General features: G+C 44.2%; 1 protein-coding gene across 1 annotated transcript in view; it reads left to right on the plus strand.

Annotated features, from left to right (window-relative positions):
• LOC139265113 (calpain-5-like) overlaps positions 1-15,056 on the plus strand; it is a 228,259-nt gene extending 213,203 nt beyond the window's left edge. The window contains exons 11-13 of the mRNA XM_070882021.1: positions 6,484-6,605; positions 13,436-13,572; positions 14,830-15,056. Coding sequence (XP_070738122.1) covers positions 6,484-6,605; positions 13,436-13,572; positions 14,830-15,009 — 439 coding nt within the window. The 3' untranslated portion in view covers positions 15,010-15,056. The remainder of the gene's footprint in view (positions 1-6,483; positions 6,606-13,435; positions 13,573-14,829) is intronic.
• Positions 15,057-17,000: the final 1,944 nt, after the last annotated feature.

The following is a 17,000-nucleotide window of genomic DNA, read 5'->3' on the forward strand; positions in this document are numbered from 1 at the left end:
GTTGTTGTACCTAAGTCAGATGGTAAGGTTAGGTTGTGTGGGGATAATAAAGTAACCGTAAACCAACTTCTACACTGTAATCTATCTAATACGTTGCCAATTGTCGAAGAAGTGTTTTATTTTTCATACATTGATGAGCTGCCAGTCAAGAGATTGGCAGAGCAACCAAATGTGACCCAGTTATGACAAAAGTGTATGATTACATAGCAAATGGATGGCCAAACCAGGTGTATCCGAGGAAGATATGAATCCATACTTCGTTCATAGGAATGAATTGTCAGTGGATAAAGATTGTCTCATGTGGGGAGCAAGAGTAGTTATCCCAAATAAGTTCAGGTCCAAATTGTTAGGGGACCTTCATGACCAGCAGCTGGCAAAGTGCTTGACCAAAAGTTTTGCATGCAGTTACTTATGGTGGCTGGTTTAGATAAAGAGATAGAGTACATCATCAGTCAGTGTACAACATGTCAATCGGTGAGCAAGAAACCACCATCAATATCATTGCAGCCATGGAAATGGCCTCCCAGGGTATGGCAAAGGCTACATGTAGATTTGGCTGAGCTAGAAGGACAGCAATTGTTCATTGTGATTGATAGACATTTGAAGTGGGTAGAGGCGTTTCCGATGCAGAAAATAACAAGTAAAACACTAGACAATTTGCGAAGATTGTTTTCGTTATATGGCTTCCCAGAAGAAACTGTGTCTGATACTGGGCTGCAATTTTGTTCAGAAGAATTTGCACATTTCATGAGCAGAAACAGTGTGAAACATACCAAAGTTCCACCATACCACCCTGCTTCAAATGGTGCAGCAGAGCGCACAGTACAAATTGTAAAAAATGCCCTCATCAAGCAAATGTTGGATCCAAGTCCAAGGAAATGGCAGTTGTCGCTGGACCACAAACTGCCAAATTATCTGATTACTTATCAGAATACTCCTCATACAACTACTGTTAGAATACCAGCAGAGTTGTTTTTCAAATGACAGCTACGAGCCAGTTTCTCATTGTTAAAGCCAAACTTGGCACAGTCAGTAGAAGAGAAACAATTAAGGCAGAAAGAGAGTCAAGATAGAGGTAGAGTAAGATAGAGAAGTGTGAAATTGAATGAGAAGGTTAGAGTGAAGAACCATGACCATAAATGGTTAAATGGAAGAGTGGTGAAGATATGTGGTCCTCACACATATTTGATCAAGATGTTTGATCATGGACAGATTAGGTTTATTCACATTGATCATATTTTACCTACATATGGAAGGAGTTGAAAGTTGGATGATTCAATTATTTCTGACTCATCAGATAGTCTTATTACAAGCACAGTACCAGTAGCAAATCCTACATCAGCTGTATGAGAAACAAATCTGAGAGAAAGTCAGACTTTAATTCTGAGTCCGAGTCAGGCAGACAAACAGTCTGAAGGTGTGAAGAGTCCAAATGTAGATCAACTTCAGCCCTTGGAGAAAAACTCTCCTCAGGCTCAGCCTAGAATGAGTCTAAGTCCTACAACAAGATCAGAAAGTTCTGTTCAAGAAAAAAGGTATCCTCTTCGAAACAGAAAACCAGTGGTTAAGTTTGATTTGTAAATATCGAAGAATAAGTTAATATCTTTTGTTGTGTAGACCATGCAAGTTATGTATAATGATTATTTTGTTATGATTAATTTCTTCAATAAAGAAGGTGAAGTATGATAGAGCTCCACCTAGTGGACTACGGTGGTAATAACAACTACTGATGTAATAACAATAAGAGGTCATGTGGCAAGGTCATGTGACACAGTTCTTGTTAAGGAGCCATCTTGTGTGTGTGTGCTTGTTAGTGGTGTCGTAAAGATATCACAGTCATTAATAAATCCAATAGGGAATTCAGGAGAAACTTCTTTACCCAAAGAGTGTAAGAATGTGGAACTCGTGACCACAAGGAGTAGTTCAAATGAATAGAAACATAGAAATTTACAGCGCAGAAGGAGGCCATTTCGGCCCATCGTGTCTGCGCCGGCCGACAAAGAACTGCACAGCCTTCAGTCAGCAGCCCTGAAGGTTACATATAAACCTATGAACAATGAATAATGGTGGAAAGGTAAAGAGCATCCAGCCTAAACAGTCCACCCCACACAACTGTGACACCCCTTACCCTGAAACATTCTACAATCCACCCCAACCGGATCTCCTGGGAGAGGCAAAAACCAGATAAAAACCCAGGCCAAATTAGGGGAAAAAAATCTGGGAAAATTCCTCTCTGACCCATCCAGGGATCGAAACTAGTCCAGGAGATCACCCTGGCGGTAGTCGATTCCCTGCAGTACTTACCATCATATCTGCACCAGCCAATAAGAGGTTATCCAGTCTAATCCCAATTACCAGCTCTAAGTCCGTAACCTTATCTTACACTTCTCCGAATTAAATTCCATTTGCCACTGCTCTGCCCACCTGACCAGTAGATTGATATCCTCCTGCAGCCCATGACTTTCCTCTTCATTATCAACCACACAGCCAATTTTAGTGTCATCTGCAAACTTCTTAATCATACTCCCTATATTCAAATCTAAATCGTTGATATGTACCACAAAAAGCAAGGGAGCCAGTACTGAGCCTTGCGGAACCCCACTGGAACCATCCTTCCAGTCACAAAAACATCCATCAACCATTACCCTTTGCTTCCTACCTCAAAGCCAATTTTGGATCTAACTTGCCACTTTGCCCTGGATTCCATGGGCTTTAACCTTCGTGACCAGTCTACCATGTAGGACCTTATCAAAAGTGCATATACACGACATTGTACGCACTACCCTCGTCAATCCTCTTTGTTACCTCCTCAAAAAATGCAATCAGGTTAGTCAAACACGATCTTCCCTTAACAAATCCATGCTGACTGTCCCTAATTAATCCTTGCCTTTCCAAATGTAGATTTATCCTGTCTTTCAGGATTATTTCCAATAATTTTCCCACCACTGAAGTTAGGCTGACAGGCCTGTAATTACTCGGCTATCCCTTTCTCCCTTCTTAAACAAGGGTACTACATTAGCAGTCCTCCAATCCTCCGGCACCATGCCCAGATCCAAAGATAACTGGAAAATGATGGTCAAGGCCTCTGCTGTTTTCTCTTTTACTTTGCTCAACAGCCTGGGATGCATTTCATCTGGGCCTGGGGACTTATCTACTTTTAAAGCTACTAAACCCCTTAATACTTCCTCTCTCATTATGTTTATGTCATCCAGAATATCACACTCCTCCTCGATAGCAGTACCTGCATTGCCCCTTTCCTTTTTGAAAACAGATGCAAAGTATTCATTAAGGTGAGACTGGATCAACTGGGCCTTTATTCACTGGAGTTTAGAAGGATGAGAGAGTATCTCATAGAAACGTATAAGATTCTGACGGGACTGGACAGGTTAGATGCAGGAAGAATGTTCCCGATGTTGGGAAGTCCAGAACCAGGGGACATAGTCTTAGGATAAGGGATAGGCCATTTAGGACTGAGATGAGGAGAAACTTCTTCATTCAGAGAGTTGTTAACCTGTGGAATTCCCTGCCGCAGAGAGTTGTTGACGCCAGTTCATTGGATATATTCAAGAGGGAGTTCGATCTGGCCCTTACGGCCAAGGGGATCAAGGGGTATGAAGAGAAAGCAGGAAAGGGGTACTGTGGGAATGATCAGCCATGATCTTATTGAATGGCGGTGCAGGCTCGAAGGGCCGAATGGCCTACTCCTGCACCTATTTTCTATGTTTCTATGTTTCTAACCTCACCAACATCTTCCGCCTCCACACAAAGATTACCCTCATGGTCTCTAATAGGCTCTATCCTTTCTTTAGTTACTCTCTTACTCTTAATATAGTTATGGAACATCTTTGTGTTTTCCTTAATTTTATTAGCCAAGAATTTTTCGTGCTCTCAGCATTCCTAATATCCTTTTTAATTTTGCCTCTTAACTTTCTATATTCCTCCAAAGATTCTATAGTATTTAGCCATTGGTATATGACATAAGCTTCCCTTTTTTTCTTTATCCTCCCCTGTAATTCGCTAGACATCCAGGGGCTCTAGAATTATTATTTCCACCCTTTTTCTTTAAGGGCACATGTTTGGCCTGCGCCTTCCGGATCTCCTCTTTGAATGCCTCCCACTGTTCCGACACTGATTTACCCACAAGTAGCTGTTTCCAGTCCACTGTGGCCAAATCACTCCTTAACTTAACAAAATTAGCTTTTCCCCAGTTTGAGACTTTTATTCCAGGCCTATCCTTGTCCTTATCCATAACTAACTTGAATCTGACTGAATTATGGTCACTGGCACCCAAGTGCTCCCCCACTAATACCCCTTCAACCTGCCCAGCTTCATTCCCCAAAACGAAATCCAAAACCGCCCCCTCTCGTGTTGGGCTTGCTACATACCGACTAAAAAAGTTCTCTTGTATGCATTTTAAGAATTCCGCACCCTCTATACCCTTCACACAATATTTGTCCCAATCAATATTTGGACAGTTAAAATCCCCTACTCTTACTACCCTATGGTTTTTGAACTTTACAGCAATTTGCCTACATATTTGCTCCTCTATCTCCCTCCCACTGTTTGGGGGTCTATAATACACGGCCAGCAGTGTGATCGCCGCTTTTTTATTTTACAGTTCGAATAGCACAGCTGCATTTAAGGGCAAGCTAGATAAGCACATTAGGGAGAAAGGAATAGAAGAATATGGTAATAGGATTAGATGAAGAGGGTGAGAGGAGGCTTGTGTGGAGCATCAATGCCGGCATAGACTATTTGGGCCGATTGCTATAGATTCTATGTAATTCTACATAATTCTTGATGTTGATTGCTGTTCTCACTTGCCTACCATGCATGTGCTTCTACAGCAGGGGTTGTTTGATCGCAATCAGGAGGGACAGCCTCTGGCCAATTTTCTCTCACCCAGAGGCACTGTGGTAAATTGCAGCACACCTAACACCACATAGGATAAGCGGCACAGAAATAGGTCATTCGGCCCAACCAGTCTAACTCAGCACAGAGTGCAGATCCAAACCTGGACCTTCCTGGACTGTATGGCAGAGATTTAGAGGCAGATTTTCCAGTCTTTTATGTTCTGTTTTTCACCGTGGAGCGGCAGCAGTGGCGGCAGTGAGGACTTCTGCGCAGGCGCTCCACCTCCAGCGCCCCGCTGGAGGTTTTTGGGGCCAGCTTTGTGACGGCGCGGAGCAGTACCGCCCGGTAGAGCTGCACCGGTGTGGAACGCCCCTGGTTGCAACACCCACGCGCTTTTTGACTCCAACCCGACCCGTACGCCCCGTAGCGTGCCCCGCAGTGAATGCCTAGGAAAGCGGGTCGTCCAACCTATACCGACTGCAGAGGTAAGTAATGCCGTCCTAAGGTAAGTGTGATTGTTTTTTCTTTTTTCTTTTTTATTGTGAGTTATGTTGTGGTGGCATGGGCTATGTATTGGGAATGTTTTCGTGTGTTTTTTTCCCAGGTTTTTTTTTTTCTCCCCAGGCGTCTCTTGGAGCACTCCTGGGCCAACCCTTAACTCGGGATTTTCCCATGCTAATGCCTAAGAGAGGTGTAGAACCCCTCCCTTAGCACTGTGCCACAGACTCAGGACCCAGCTGTCCAATTTTGATGACTGAGGCGCAAACTGTTCCCAGGTGCAAACTTTACCGCCCCATCGCCATTACCGCCCGAAATCATCAAAGCCAAAAATCCAGCCCTTGGGGTGAACGTTCTGCACAGAAATATTACTTCCTTTGGCTGAATTTGGAGAAACAGAGACTGGGAAATTGTGCAGCTGATGCTCCTACCCACTCGCCACCTAACTTCTCGGTTAACCGCCTGATGGTTACGTGCCGGTTTTCAAAACCTCCATACATATATATATATAAACATTAAAACAATTGGCAGCACATGCTAATTTAATTAACAGAGATATTGGAGATGTGGACTCCAGGATAGTAGAACTCATTAATTGATCCCTAAAATGGTCAGAGCACTTGTTTCATTTGAAGCTCCATGTTCCACATGAGGACACCTCACATGCTAAGATTGCAGCTAAAGTTCATTTGCCATTCCCAATACAGGAAGGGGAATTTTAATTCCCCCCACCCAGCAGGGATGGGGCAGTAGCAGAGGCGATATTGCTTTGGGATACTCAATGTCCCATTTCTGCTCAATTCTCTTCGGTCACCATAATAACTGTGCAGTTTTGTTAGGCCTCTGAGTCGCCCACCAGAACTGGTGCCTCACAAATACATGCAAATAGGAGGCCTACAATACCATCAGGACCCTGTTGTGATTTTAACATGTTAGAAAGGAGATGCAAATGACTGAATTAACAGGAGTAGATTGCACCATACAGTCAGTCTGTGATCAATTACTGAGCGACCTGAATAAGACAATGAGCAAGAGACTAAATGAAAAGATGGTAGGGCAGTGACAACGTGATCTACTATGATCTATATGTGACCATAACATTTTCCATTCTGTCCTGACCTTTAATCCTAGAGAGATGACCCTTGACAAGCCACAGGTGACATGTTGGAACATTATTTTTCGCTATCCACGTATTGTCACCCAGGTGCAACTTCACAGAGCAACAGACTTACCAAAGCAGGATTCTTCTGGAGGTATGGCCAGTGCATGACTTCCTTGTTTAGACAAATTATACCTTTATAATGATCTTGAATATCTCTAATACATTGAGTCTGCATCTCTGGCAATACAAGGCAATCTCAACCCAGTTCCTGATGGACATGGATGGTCCCACAGCACAAAATCTCTCGTAGTTTGGCACAAACTGGCAATAAAAGTACTAGTCCCATCCACAAAGGCCATCGGATAGTTACTGTGAGAAATGAAAAATATTCTAAGGATGCAGCAGGGAGTGCTCTTCTGAGGTTGGGGTTGTCATGTTGTAGGAACAGAGTAGAGAGCATTTTAACTGTATATAACCATTCTGTAGCTGACCTGGGGGAGCTTAATGCTAACACTTGAGTGACTGAAACAGGAACGATCCCAGCACCAACATCATTTGTCGTTATAAATAGGAAAATTCACCAAAAACATTATTTAAACAGGGACAATATAATTGTAGCACATTCGGCTCAGCGCGAGATACTCTCTCAGGTTTGATGTCGCCAGTTTCTCCCATTAGCAAATCCCATCAGGAGTTTACCTTAACTGCCTAATAACTAATCCCATCATGCCATGACGGGGCCTTGTTATATGAGCATGCCACATGTGCTTCATCAATTTTCTGAAAGGAGGTCTGACGGACACCATTGAGACAAGATTGATTATAAGTCAACAGTCTGATTTATTTTACAAATTATAAGTGAACAAGCAGAACGTACCTTACAAATCTCATCTTACTTCATCTTATTTCTGTAACACCCCTAACAACATAGAAAATAACAAATCATGCCGCTCTGTCCCTTGTTAGCGGGCTAAATGCACCAGAAGACTGTGTGAAACAGGTCAGCCCTGAACTTAAAAAAGTGAATTTTCCCACTCTCTAGGCCTTAGACGGTGTGCTTCTAGATAGGAACCCAAGGGATTTACCTCTGACCCACTCTCATAGAAACATAGAAAGTGGGTGCAAGAGTAGGCCATTCGGCCCTTTGAGCCTGCACCACCATTCAATATGATCATGGCTGATCATGCAACTTCAGTACCCCATTCCTGCTTTCTCTCCCTACCCCTTGGTCCCTTTAGCTGTAAGGGCCACATCTAACTCTCTTTTGAATATATCTAACAAACTGGCCTCAACAACTTTCTGTAGTAGAGAACTCGACAGGTTCACAATTCTCTGAGTGAAGAAGTTTCTCCTCATCTCAGTGCTAAATGGCTTACCCCTTATCCTTAGACTGTGACCCCTGGTTCTGGACTTCTCCAACATCGGGAACATTCTTCCTGTATCTAACCTGTCTAATCCCGTTTGAATTTTATATGTTTCTATGAGATCCCCTGTCATTCTTCTAAATTACAGTGAAAATAAGCCTAGTCGATCCAGCCTTTCTTCATATGTCAGTTCTGGCATCCTGGGAATCAGTCTGGTGAACTTTCGCTGCACTCCCTCTATAGCAAGAATGTCCTTCCTCAGATTAGGAGACCAAAACTGTACACAATATTCAAGGTGTGCTCTCACCAAGGCCCTGTACAACTGCAGTAAGACTTCCTTGCTCCTGTACTCAAATCCCCTCGCTATGAAGACCAGGGGGAGTGTTTGCTAGTGCTGTTGGGGAGGATTTAAACTAATATGGCAGGGGGATGGGAACCAATGCAGGGAGACAGAGGGAAACAAAAAGGAGACAAAAGCAAAAGACAGAAAGGAGATGAGGAAAAGTGGACGGCAGAGAAACCCAAGGCAAAGAACAAAAAGGGCCACTGTACAGCAAAATTCTAAAAGGACAAAGGGTGTTAATAAAACAAGCCTGAAGGCTTTGTGTCTTAATGCAAGGAGTATCCGCAATAAGGTGGATGAATTAATTGTGCAAATAGATGTTAACAAATATGATGTGATTGGGATTACGGAGACATGGCTCCAGGATGATCAGGGCTGGGAACTCAACATTCAGGGGTATTCAACATTCAGGAAGGATAGAATAAAAGGAAAAGGAGGTGGGGTAGCATTGCTGGTTAAAGAGGAGATTAATGCAATAATTAGGAAAGACATTAGCTTGGATGATGTGGAATCTATATGGGTAGAGCTGCAGAACACCAAAGGGCAAAAAACGTTAGTAGGAGTTGTGTACAGACCTCCAAACAGTAATAGGGATGTTGGGGAGGGCATCAAACAGGAAATTAGGGGTGCATGCAATAAAGGTGTAGCAGTTATAATGGGTGACTTTAATATGCACATAGATTGGGCTAGCCAAACTGGAAGCAATACGGTGGAGGAGGATTTCCTGGAGTGCATAAGGGATGGTTTTCTAGACCAATATGTTGAGGAACCAACTAGGGGGGAGGCCATCTTAGACTGGGTGTTGTGTAATGAGAGAGGACTAATTAACAATCTCATTGTGCGAGGCCCCTTGGGGAAGAGTGACCATAATATGGTGGAATTCTGCATTAGGATGGAGAATGAAACAGTTAATTCAGAGACCATGGTCCAGAACTTAAAGAAGGGTAACTTTGAAGGTATGAGGCGTGAATTGGCTAGGATAGATTGGCGAATGATACTTAGGGGGTTGACTGTGGATGGGCAATGGCAGACATTTAGAGACCGCCTGGATGAATTACAACAATTGTACATTCCTGTCTGGCGTAAAAATAGAAAAGGGAAGGTGGCTCAACCGTGGCTATCTAGGGAAATCAGGGATAGTATTAAAGCCAAGGAAGTGGCATACAAATTGGCCAGAAATAGCAGCGAACCTGGGGACTGGGAGAAATTTAGAACTCAGCAGAGGAGGACAAAGGGTTTGATTAGGGCAGGGAAAATGGAGTACGAGAAGAAGCTTGCAGGGAACATTAAGGCGGATTGCAAAAGTTTCTATAGGTATGTAAAGAGAAAAAGGTTGGTGAAGACAAACGTAGGTCCCCTGCAGTCAGAATCAGGGGAAGTCATAACGGGGAACAAAGAAATGGCAGACCAATTGAACAAGTACTTTGGTTCGGTATTCACTAAGGAGGATACAAACAACCTTCCGGATATAAAAGGGGTCAGAGGGTCTAGTAAGGAGGGGGAACTGAGGGAAATCTTTATTAGTCGGGAAATTGTGTTGGGGAAATTGATGGGATTGAAGGCCGATAAATCCCCAGGGCCTGATGGACTGCATCCTAGAGTACTTAAGGAGGTGGCCTTGGAAATAGCGGATGCATTGACAGTCATTTTCCAACATTCCATTGACTCTGGATCAGTTCCTATGGAGTGGAGGGTAGCCAATGTAACCCCACTTTTTAAAAAAGGAGGGAGAGAGAAAACAGGGAATTATAGACCGGTCAGCCTGACCTCAGTAGTGGGTAAAATGATGGAATCAATTATTAAGGATGTCATAGCAGTGCATCTGGAAAATGGTGACATGATAAATCCATGCTGACTTGGACCTGTGAAAGGGAAATCATGCTTGACAAATCTTCTGGAATTTTTTGAGGATGTTTCCAGTAAAGTGGACAAAGGAGAACCAGTTGATATAGTATATTTGGACTTTCAGAAGGCTTTCGACAAGGTCCCACACAAGAGATTAATGTGCAAAGTTAAAGCACATGGGATTGGGGGTAGTGTGCTGACGTGGATTGAGAACTGGTTGTCAGACAGGAAGCAAAGAGTAGGAGTAAACGGGTACTTTTCAGAATGGCAGGCAGTGACTAGTGGAGTGCCGCAAGGTTCTGTGCTGGGGCCCCAGCTGTTTACATTGTACATTAATGATTTAGACGAGGGGATTAAATGCAGTATCTCCAAATTTGCGGATGATACTAAGTTGGGTGGCAGTGTGAGCTGCGAGGAGGATGCTATGAGGCTGCAGAGTGACTTGGATAGGTTAGGTGAGTGGGCAAATGCATGGCAGATGAAGTATAATGTGGATAAATGTGAGGTTATCCACTTTGGTGGTAAAAACAGAGAGACAGACTATTATCTGAATGGTGACAGATTAGGAAAAGGGAAGGTGCAACGAGACCTGGGTGTCATGGTACATCAGTCATTGAAGGTTAGCATGCAGGTACAGCAGGCGGTTAAGAAAGCAAATGGCATGTTGGCCTTCATAGCGAGGGGATTTGAATACAGGGGCAGGGAGGTGTTGCTACAGTTGTACAGGGCCTTGGTGAGGCCACACCTGGAGTATTGTGTGTACAGTTTTGGTCTCCTAACTTAAGGAAGGACATTCTTGCTATTGAGGGAGTGCAGCGAAGGTTCACCAGACTGATTCCCGGGATGGCGGGACTGACCTATCAAGAAAGATTGGATCAACTGGGCTTGTATTCATTGGAGTTCAGAAGAATGAGAGGGGACCTCATAGAAACGTTTAAAATTCTGACGGGTTTAGACAGGTTAGATGCAGAAAGAATGTTCCCAATGTTGGGGAAGTCCAGAACCAGGGGTCACAGTCTGAGGATAAGGGGTAAGCCATTTAGGACCGAGATGAGGAGAAACTTCTTCACCCAGAGAGTGGTGAACCTGTGGAATTCTCTACCACAGAAAGTAGTTGAGGCCAATTCACTAAATATATTCAAAAGGGAGTTAGATGAAGTCCTTACTACTCTTGGGATCAAGTGTTATGGCGAGAAAGCAGGAAGGGGGTACTGAAGTTTCATGTTCAGCCATGAACTCATTGAATGGCGGTGCAGGCTAGAAGGGCTGAATGGCCTGCTCCTGCACCTATTTTCTATGTTTCTATGTTTCTATGCCATTTGCCTTCTTTACTGTCTGCTGTACCTGCATGCCTACCTTCAATGACTGATGTACCATGACATCCAGGTCTCGTTGCACCTCCCCTTTTACAAATCTGTCACCATTCAGATAATAATCTGCCTTCCTGTTTTTGCAACCAAAGTGGATAGCCTCAGACTTATCCACATTATACTGCATCTGCCATGCATTTGCTCATTCACCTAACCTGTCCAAGTCCCCCTGCAGCCTCCAAGCATCCTCCTCGCAGCTTGCACTGCCACCCAGCTTAGTGTCATCTGCAAACTTGGAGATATTACATTCAATTCCTTCGTCTAAATCATTAATGTATATTGTAAATAGCTGGGGTCCCAGCACTGAACCCCGCAGTACCCCACTAGTCACTGCCTGCCATTCTGAAAAGGACCCATTTATTCCCACTCTCAGGGCTGAATTTTAATGGGGAAGGAAGTAAGGGGGAGAGGAGGAGGGTGGGGGTGTGCTCCAAGGCGGTCAGGAAACCCGGCAGAATGGGTTTCCTGCAGACCCTGCCCTATTTACTGGCAGGGCCTGATTTGAACAGGAAGCCTCTGTTTCCCACCCGCAGCCAGCCAGATTGAGAGGCTGGCTGGCTCCGGGCGGGTAGGCCTGCGGCAGCAGGGAGGGAGTGATCGCGTGGGGGCCGGAGTGACAATAAAATCGGGTGGGTGAGGTGCGGGTGGGTGGGCCCAGAGAAGCATCGAGGGCAAGAAGATCAGGGCGGGTCGGAAAGAAGATCGGGGGTGGGGGAGGGGGGGGGGTTGGTGGGTGGTGGCGGGTAGAAGATGGTGTGGAGGGCCGTGTCAGCAAGAAGGTCGGGGGTGCGGGTGCTGGGTAGAAGATCAGGGGCTGAGGGGAGGTTGGAGGAGGATGGGGTGGGGTTCTGAAGAGGATCAATGGCCGGAGCAGCACAGTGAGGGCTGGAGGAACAGAGGCAGGGTGAGGCCTTGAGGTGATCAGAGACTTCATGGGGGTTCTCTGATCCCGGGGGGTGGGTTCAATGGGGACCCTGGATTCAAGAGGCAAGTGTAAAGCCACTTACCCACTGGATCCAGCAGTCCTCGCCTTGCTTTAACTGGCGGGTTTCACGATGCGTACAAAACCCGACCAGCTAAAGTTACATATAAAATGGAGGTTAAAGCAGAGACTTCCAGCCTCATTATAATATTTAAATGGGCAACCCGCCTCCTGGCAGCGGATTGGCTGTCCGCCCCTCTTCCTGCCTCCATTCAAACCGGAAACGGGTGGATTGGAGGTGGGTTCAGGTTGGAATTCCAATTTTTAAACTCCCACCTGTCCCCAACCCACCCGTTTTTTTAGGTTAAAGTTCCACCCAAAGTGTTCAGAGATATACCAGATGAGCCATCAACCAGCTAGTGCCCTCCTAGGTGAGAGCTTCTAGAAACTCATCCCTCATGGATGGAGCATTCTAACCCTTCACATGTAATATTTACTGGAATGGTTTTAACAAATCTCTGTTGTCTCAAATACTTCACCTGAATCTAATGCACATTTCTCAAAAGCCAGGTGTTGTAAATTTAACCTCTTGTGAGCTGACTGAAACATGTTTTAATTTGATACTGGGATGTGGGCGTCGCTGGCAAGGCCAGCATTTATTGCCTGTCCCTAATTGCCCTTGAGAAGGTGGTGGTGAGCTGCTTGCTTCAACCGTTGCAGTCCGTGTGGTGAAGGTACTCCCACAGTGCTGTTAGGGAGGGAGTTCCAGAATTTTGACCCAGTGATGATGAAAGAACGGCAATATATTTCGAGGTCAGTATGGTGTGTAACTTGGAGGTGGTGGTGTTCCCATGCACCTGCTGCCCTTGTTCCACTCGGTGTTAATGTTAATATAAATTACTCCTAATCCTTTCATGACCGAGTAATCAGAAATCCTAAAGCATGACAGTTGTATATCGTGTTTAAAGCAGTCAAATCTAGGAATGTAGGTTGAAGAACAATTAGTCAATATTTTCTTGTATTATCTTTTCATAATAACTAAATATAATGATTTTGTATTATACAGTACAAGTTTATTTAGCATATTTCACAAAGGGATATAAAACAGAATTGTATCCATTTATTGCCATTTTCCAGGAGCAGATCCTTATGCAATTATTAAATGCGAATATCGCAGAATACGTACAGCTATCTTTGAAGACACACTGAATCCTCAATTTGATTCCAGCGTCATTTTTTACAGGAGAAACCGCAAGCTCCCAATAGTCATCCAGGTAAGGTGCCTGTTGCCATTGAAGGTCGATCGTTGTACTCATGGTGAACAGGATGACTATTTCTAAGATTGTCTGAGTTCCATGGTTGTTGTACATCAAAATATTGCATTGAATATGATCTTTTCGTGTCTTCTTGCTATTCCATTTGGTGAACAGTGTGAAGTAGTGGAAGGATTCGTAGGCAGATTAACAGTCTGATTGGCCACATTAGAAACATAGAAATTTACAGCGCAGAAGGAGGCCATTTCGGGCCATCGTGTCCGCGCCGGCCGACAAAGAGCCGCACGGCCCTTGGTCAGCAGCCCTGAAGGTTACATATAAACCAATGAACAATGGCGGAAAGGTAAAGAGCACCCAGCCCAACCATTCCTCCCCACACAACTGTGACACCCCTTGCACCAAAACATTCTACACTCCACCCCAACCAGAGCCATGTGATCTCCTGGGAGAGGCAAAAACTAAATAAAAACCCAGGCCAATTGAGGAAAAATAAATCTGGGAAAATTCCTCTCTGCCTGGATGGGTAAATCGAAACTAGTCCAGGAGATCACCCTGGCCGTGTTCGATTTGCTGCAGTACTTACCATCGTATCTGCGCCAGCCAACAAGAGGTTATCCAGTCTAATCCCATTTACCAGCTCTAGGTCTGTAACCCTACAGGTTATGGCACTTCAAGTGCCCATCCAAGCACCTTTTAAATATGGTGAGGGTTTCTGCATCCATTACCCTTCCAGGCAGTGAGTTTCAGACCCCCACAACCCTCATTCCATGGCCGTAACCATCTTTATACCAACGATAAGATGGTTAGTCCTATACCCACACCCTCACTCACGTGTATCCAATTGGATGTCGACCCAGAATTCAGAGCCAGAGTTCCAACTCCATTCACTGGGACTGTCTGGAGTGGGGTTCGAGCCCTGCACCTTCCGGCCCAGAGGCAGGAATGCCCCCACTGCGCCAGAGGCTCATTCCCATCCAATGCGATCAAATAGCTTTTAGCCAAACCCATTGCTTGTTCAAACTATGAGAATAGCATTTTAATGCACTTTATTGCCATCAGAAGTGGGAACATTGATGAATCCATGGCTCCGAAATCAATTGTAGCAACCTTCCCTCTTACATAGACAAACCTTTCATTATCTTCTTAAAGAACCACAACCCCATGGCAGAGCATCCTTTGTGTGAAATAGCTACAAATGAAGGAAGGAAAGCTTCATTCTGCCACTGAGTGAGATCAAAATCTCTTTTTTGTTCACAGATTTGGAACAGCAACATTCTGTGCGATAAGTTAATGGGTGAGGTTACCCTTGAAGAATCCCAAGATGACCCCAGCAGTCAACAGACCCTGCAACTGCAGACAAAGGACAGACGGGAAGGTGAGACGCCAGGCAGCATCACCATCACTGTCACCAGCAGCAACAATCTTGCGGCATTGTGAAAAATGAAGACTGCCAAGATAACACGACTGCAGAGCAAAACTTCATACCCATCCTTTGTTTCTTTGGAATATAGTCTGGAGATTTGAAGAACCCTGCTTTATGAAAGATCCTGTCAGCAGTCCTTTTCCCCTCCTCTCCCTCCCCCCTCCCCCCTCCCCCCACCCCGTACCCCTCCCCCCTGAAAACCCCCTCTAACTTAAGTATATGGTTTAAGAAAATACATTTCTTATCAATTATTATTTTGTGACAGCAACAGCCAACCTGTCACTATCTGTTGTACAATCCATCAGTTCACAAATGTCAATCGCTCAAACGATTGAGAATTTGACGGAGTTGGGTAGTATTACTAGGAATGATTGCTGAAGGTGCACATCTCTAATTTCCAGAAAAAAAGTGATGTTTCAGATACCTTTTCAGTGTAAGTGTGAATCTTACCTCCTGAAAAAGATTAGTAAGCATACTCCCAACTGACCTAATATATTGCTATAGGTGTATTACAAATTCAGGTCTATCGTAGCTACCTTCTCGAGTTTAGTGGTGTCAGTCAACCCCGTAAGGTGTTTAGGCATCTTGCTGTTAATGGGAGTTGATTCACACTGCTCTATATCTACTTGTATGATTGCCTAACTAAGAAGCACAAGAATAGTATCCACTCTGGATATCCGTGCCTTTCGCAGAGACACTTTTCCAAGCTTTTAAAAGGCAGAATAAGCAAACATTTGGTAAGAAAGGCTTTATTCCACAGTCAAGAAAAACATACACAATAATAGTTATGATTGGACTCACTTTAATTATGCTGAACTTTCCCAATTAATGATCAGCAGGCGGCTTAGACTCTCAAGAGTTGTGATTAAATAACCAGATTCTTAAATTGTCCAGAACTATTTCCAGAAATTTGTACCTTAACATTAAACAGCAAAGATCTTTATAGTCTGTTACTTCTTTGCTTCCCAGTCACATCTGCCATGTGTCTGCAAGATGGAGCATTGTTTCCCTATTCCTACTGCCTGACTCTTTTCTAATTTTCTTACATTTCTGTCTGTACACAAATCATAAGGTCCAAGATTCTCCACTTATCGATGCCGCAAGTTCATTTTTAACCCACTGCTGGTAACCAGATAGCAATTCAAATGCCCAAATAAAATGATCAATATCATCCCACTCTTTAAAATTTGGAATAAGATTTAATTTAATAAAATGGCCCGAGCCCACTTACCACACTCGCTGTTGATGCACCTTTGAGAGCGTGACCATGTTCTTGTCAGGTTAATGCTGCTGCTCCTCTCTTTCCCATTGGCTTCAACTTCATGTTGTTTGCTCTCTACAATCTGCGTTCCTCTGATTCTTGCTGTTCATTCCATCAAAGTCACTCCAGCTCCGATAGTAACTGAAGTACCCAGTAACTACAGGCCAGTCAGTTTAACCTTGGTGGTGGGGAAGCTTTTAGAAATGATAATCAGGGACAAAGTTAAGAGTCACTTGGACAAGTGGGGATTAATTAAGGAAAGCCAGCACGGATTTGTTAAAGGCAAATCATGTTTAACTAACTTGATTGAGTTTTGTGGTGAGGTAACAGAGAGGGTTGATGAGGGCAATGTGGTTTACGTGGTGTACATGGATTTTCAAAAGACGTTTGATAAAGTACCATCAAGCTTGCCAGCAAAGTTGAAGCCCCCATGGAATAAAAGGGACAATGGCAGCCTGGATGCAGAATTGGTTAAGGGACAGAGAGTAGCGGTGAATGGTGGTTTTCCGGACTGGAGGAAGGTATACAGTGGTGTTCCCTAGGAGTCGGTACGAGGACCACTGCTTTTGTTGATATATATGTTAATGACTTGGACTTGGAAGTACAGGGCACAATTTCCAAATTTGCAGATGAAATAAAACTCGGAAGTATAGTGTACAGTGAGGAGGAGAGTGATAAGCTTCAAGGGAGAACCAGTTGATGTGGTATATTTGGACTTTCAGAAGGCGTTCGACAAGGTCCCAC

Source organism: Pristiophorus japonicus, chromosome 6, assembly GCF_044704955.1.
Source record: "Pristiophorus japonicus isolate sPriJap1 chromosome 6, sPriJap1.hap1, whole genome shotgun sequence".
Lineage (NCBI taxonomy): Eukaryota > Metazoa > Chordata > Chondrichthyes > Pristiophoridae > Pristiophorus > Pristiophorus japonicus.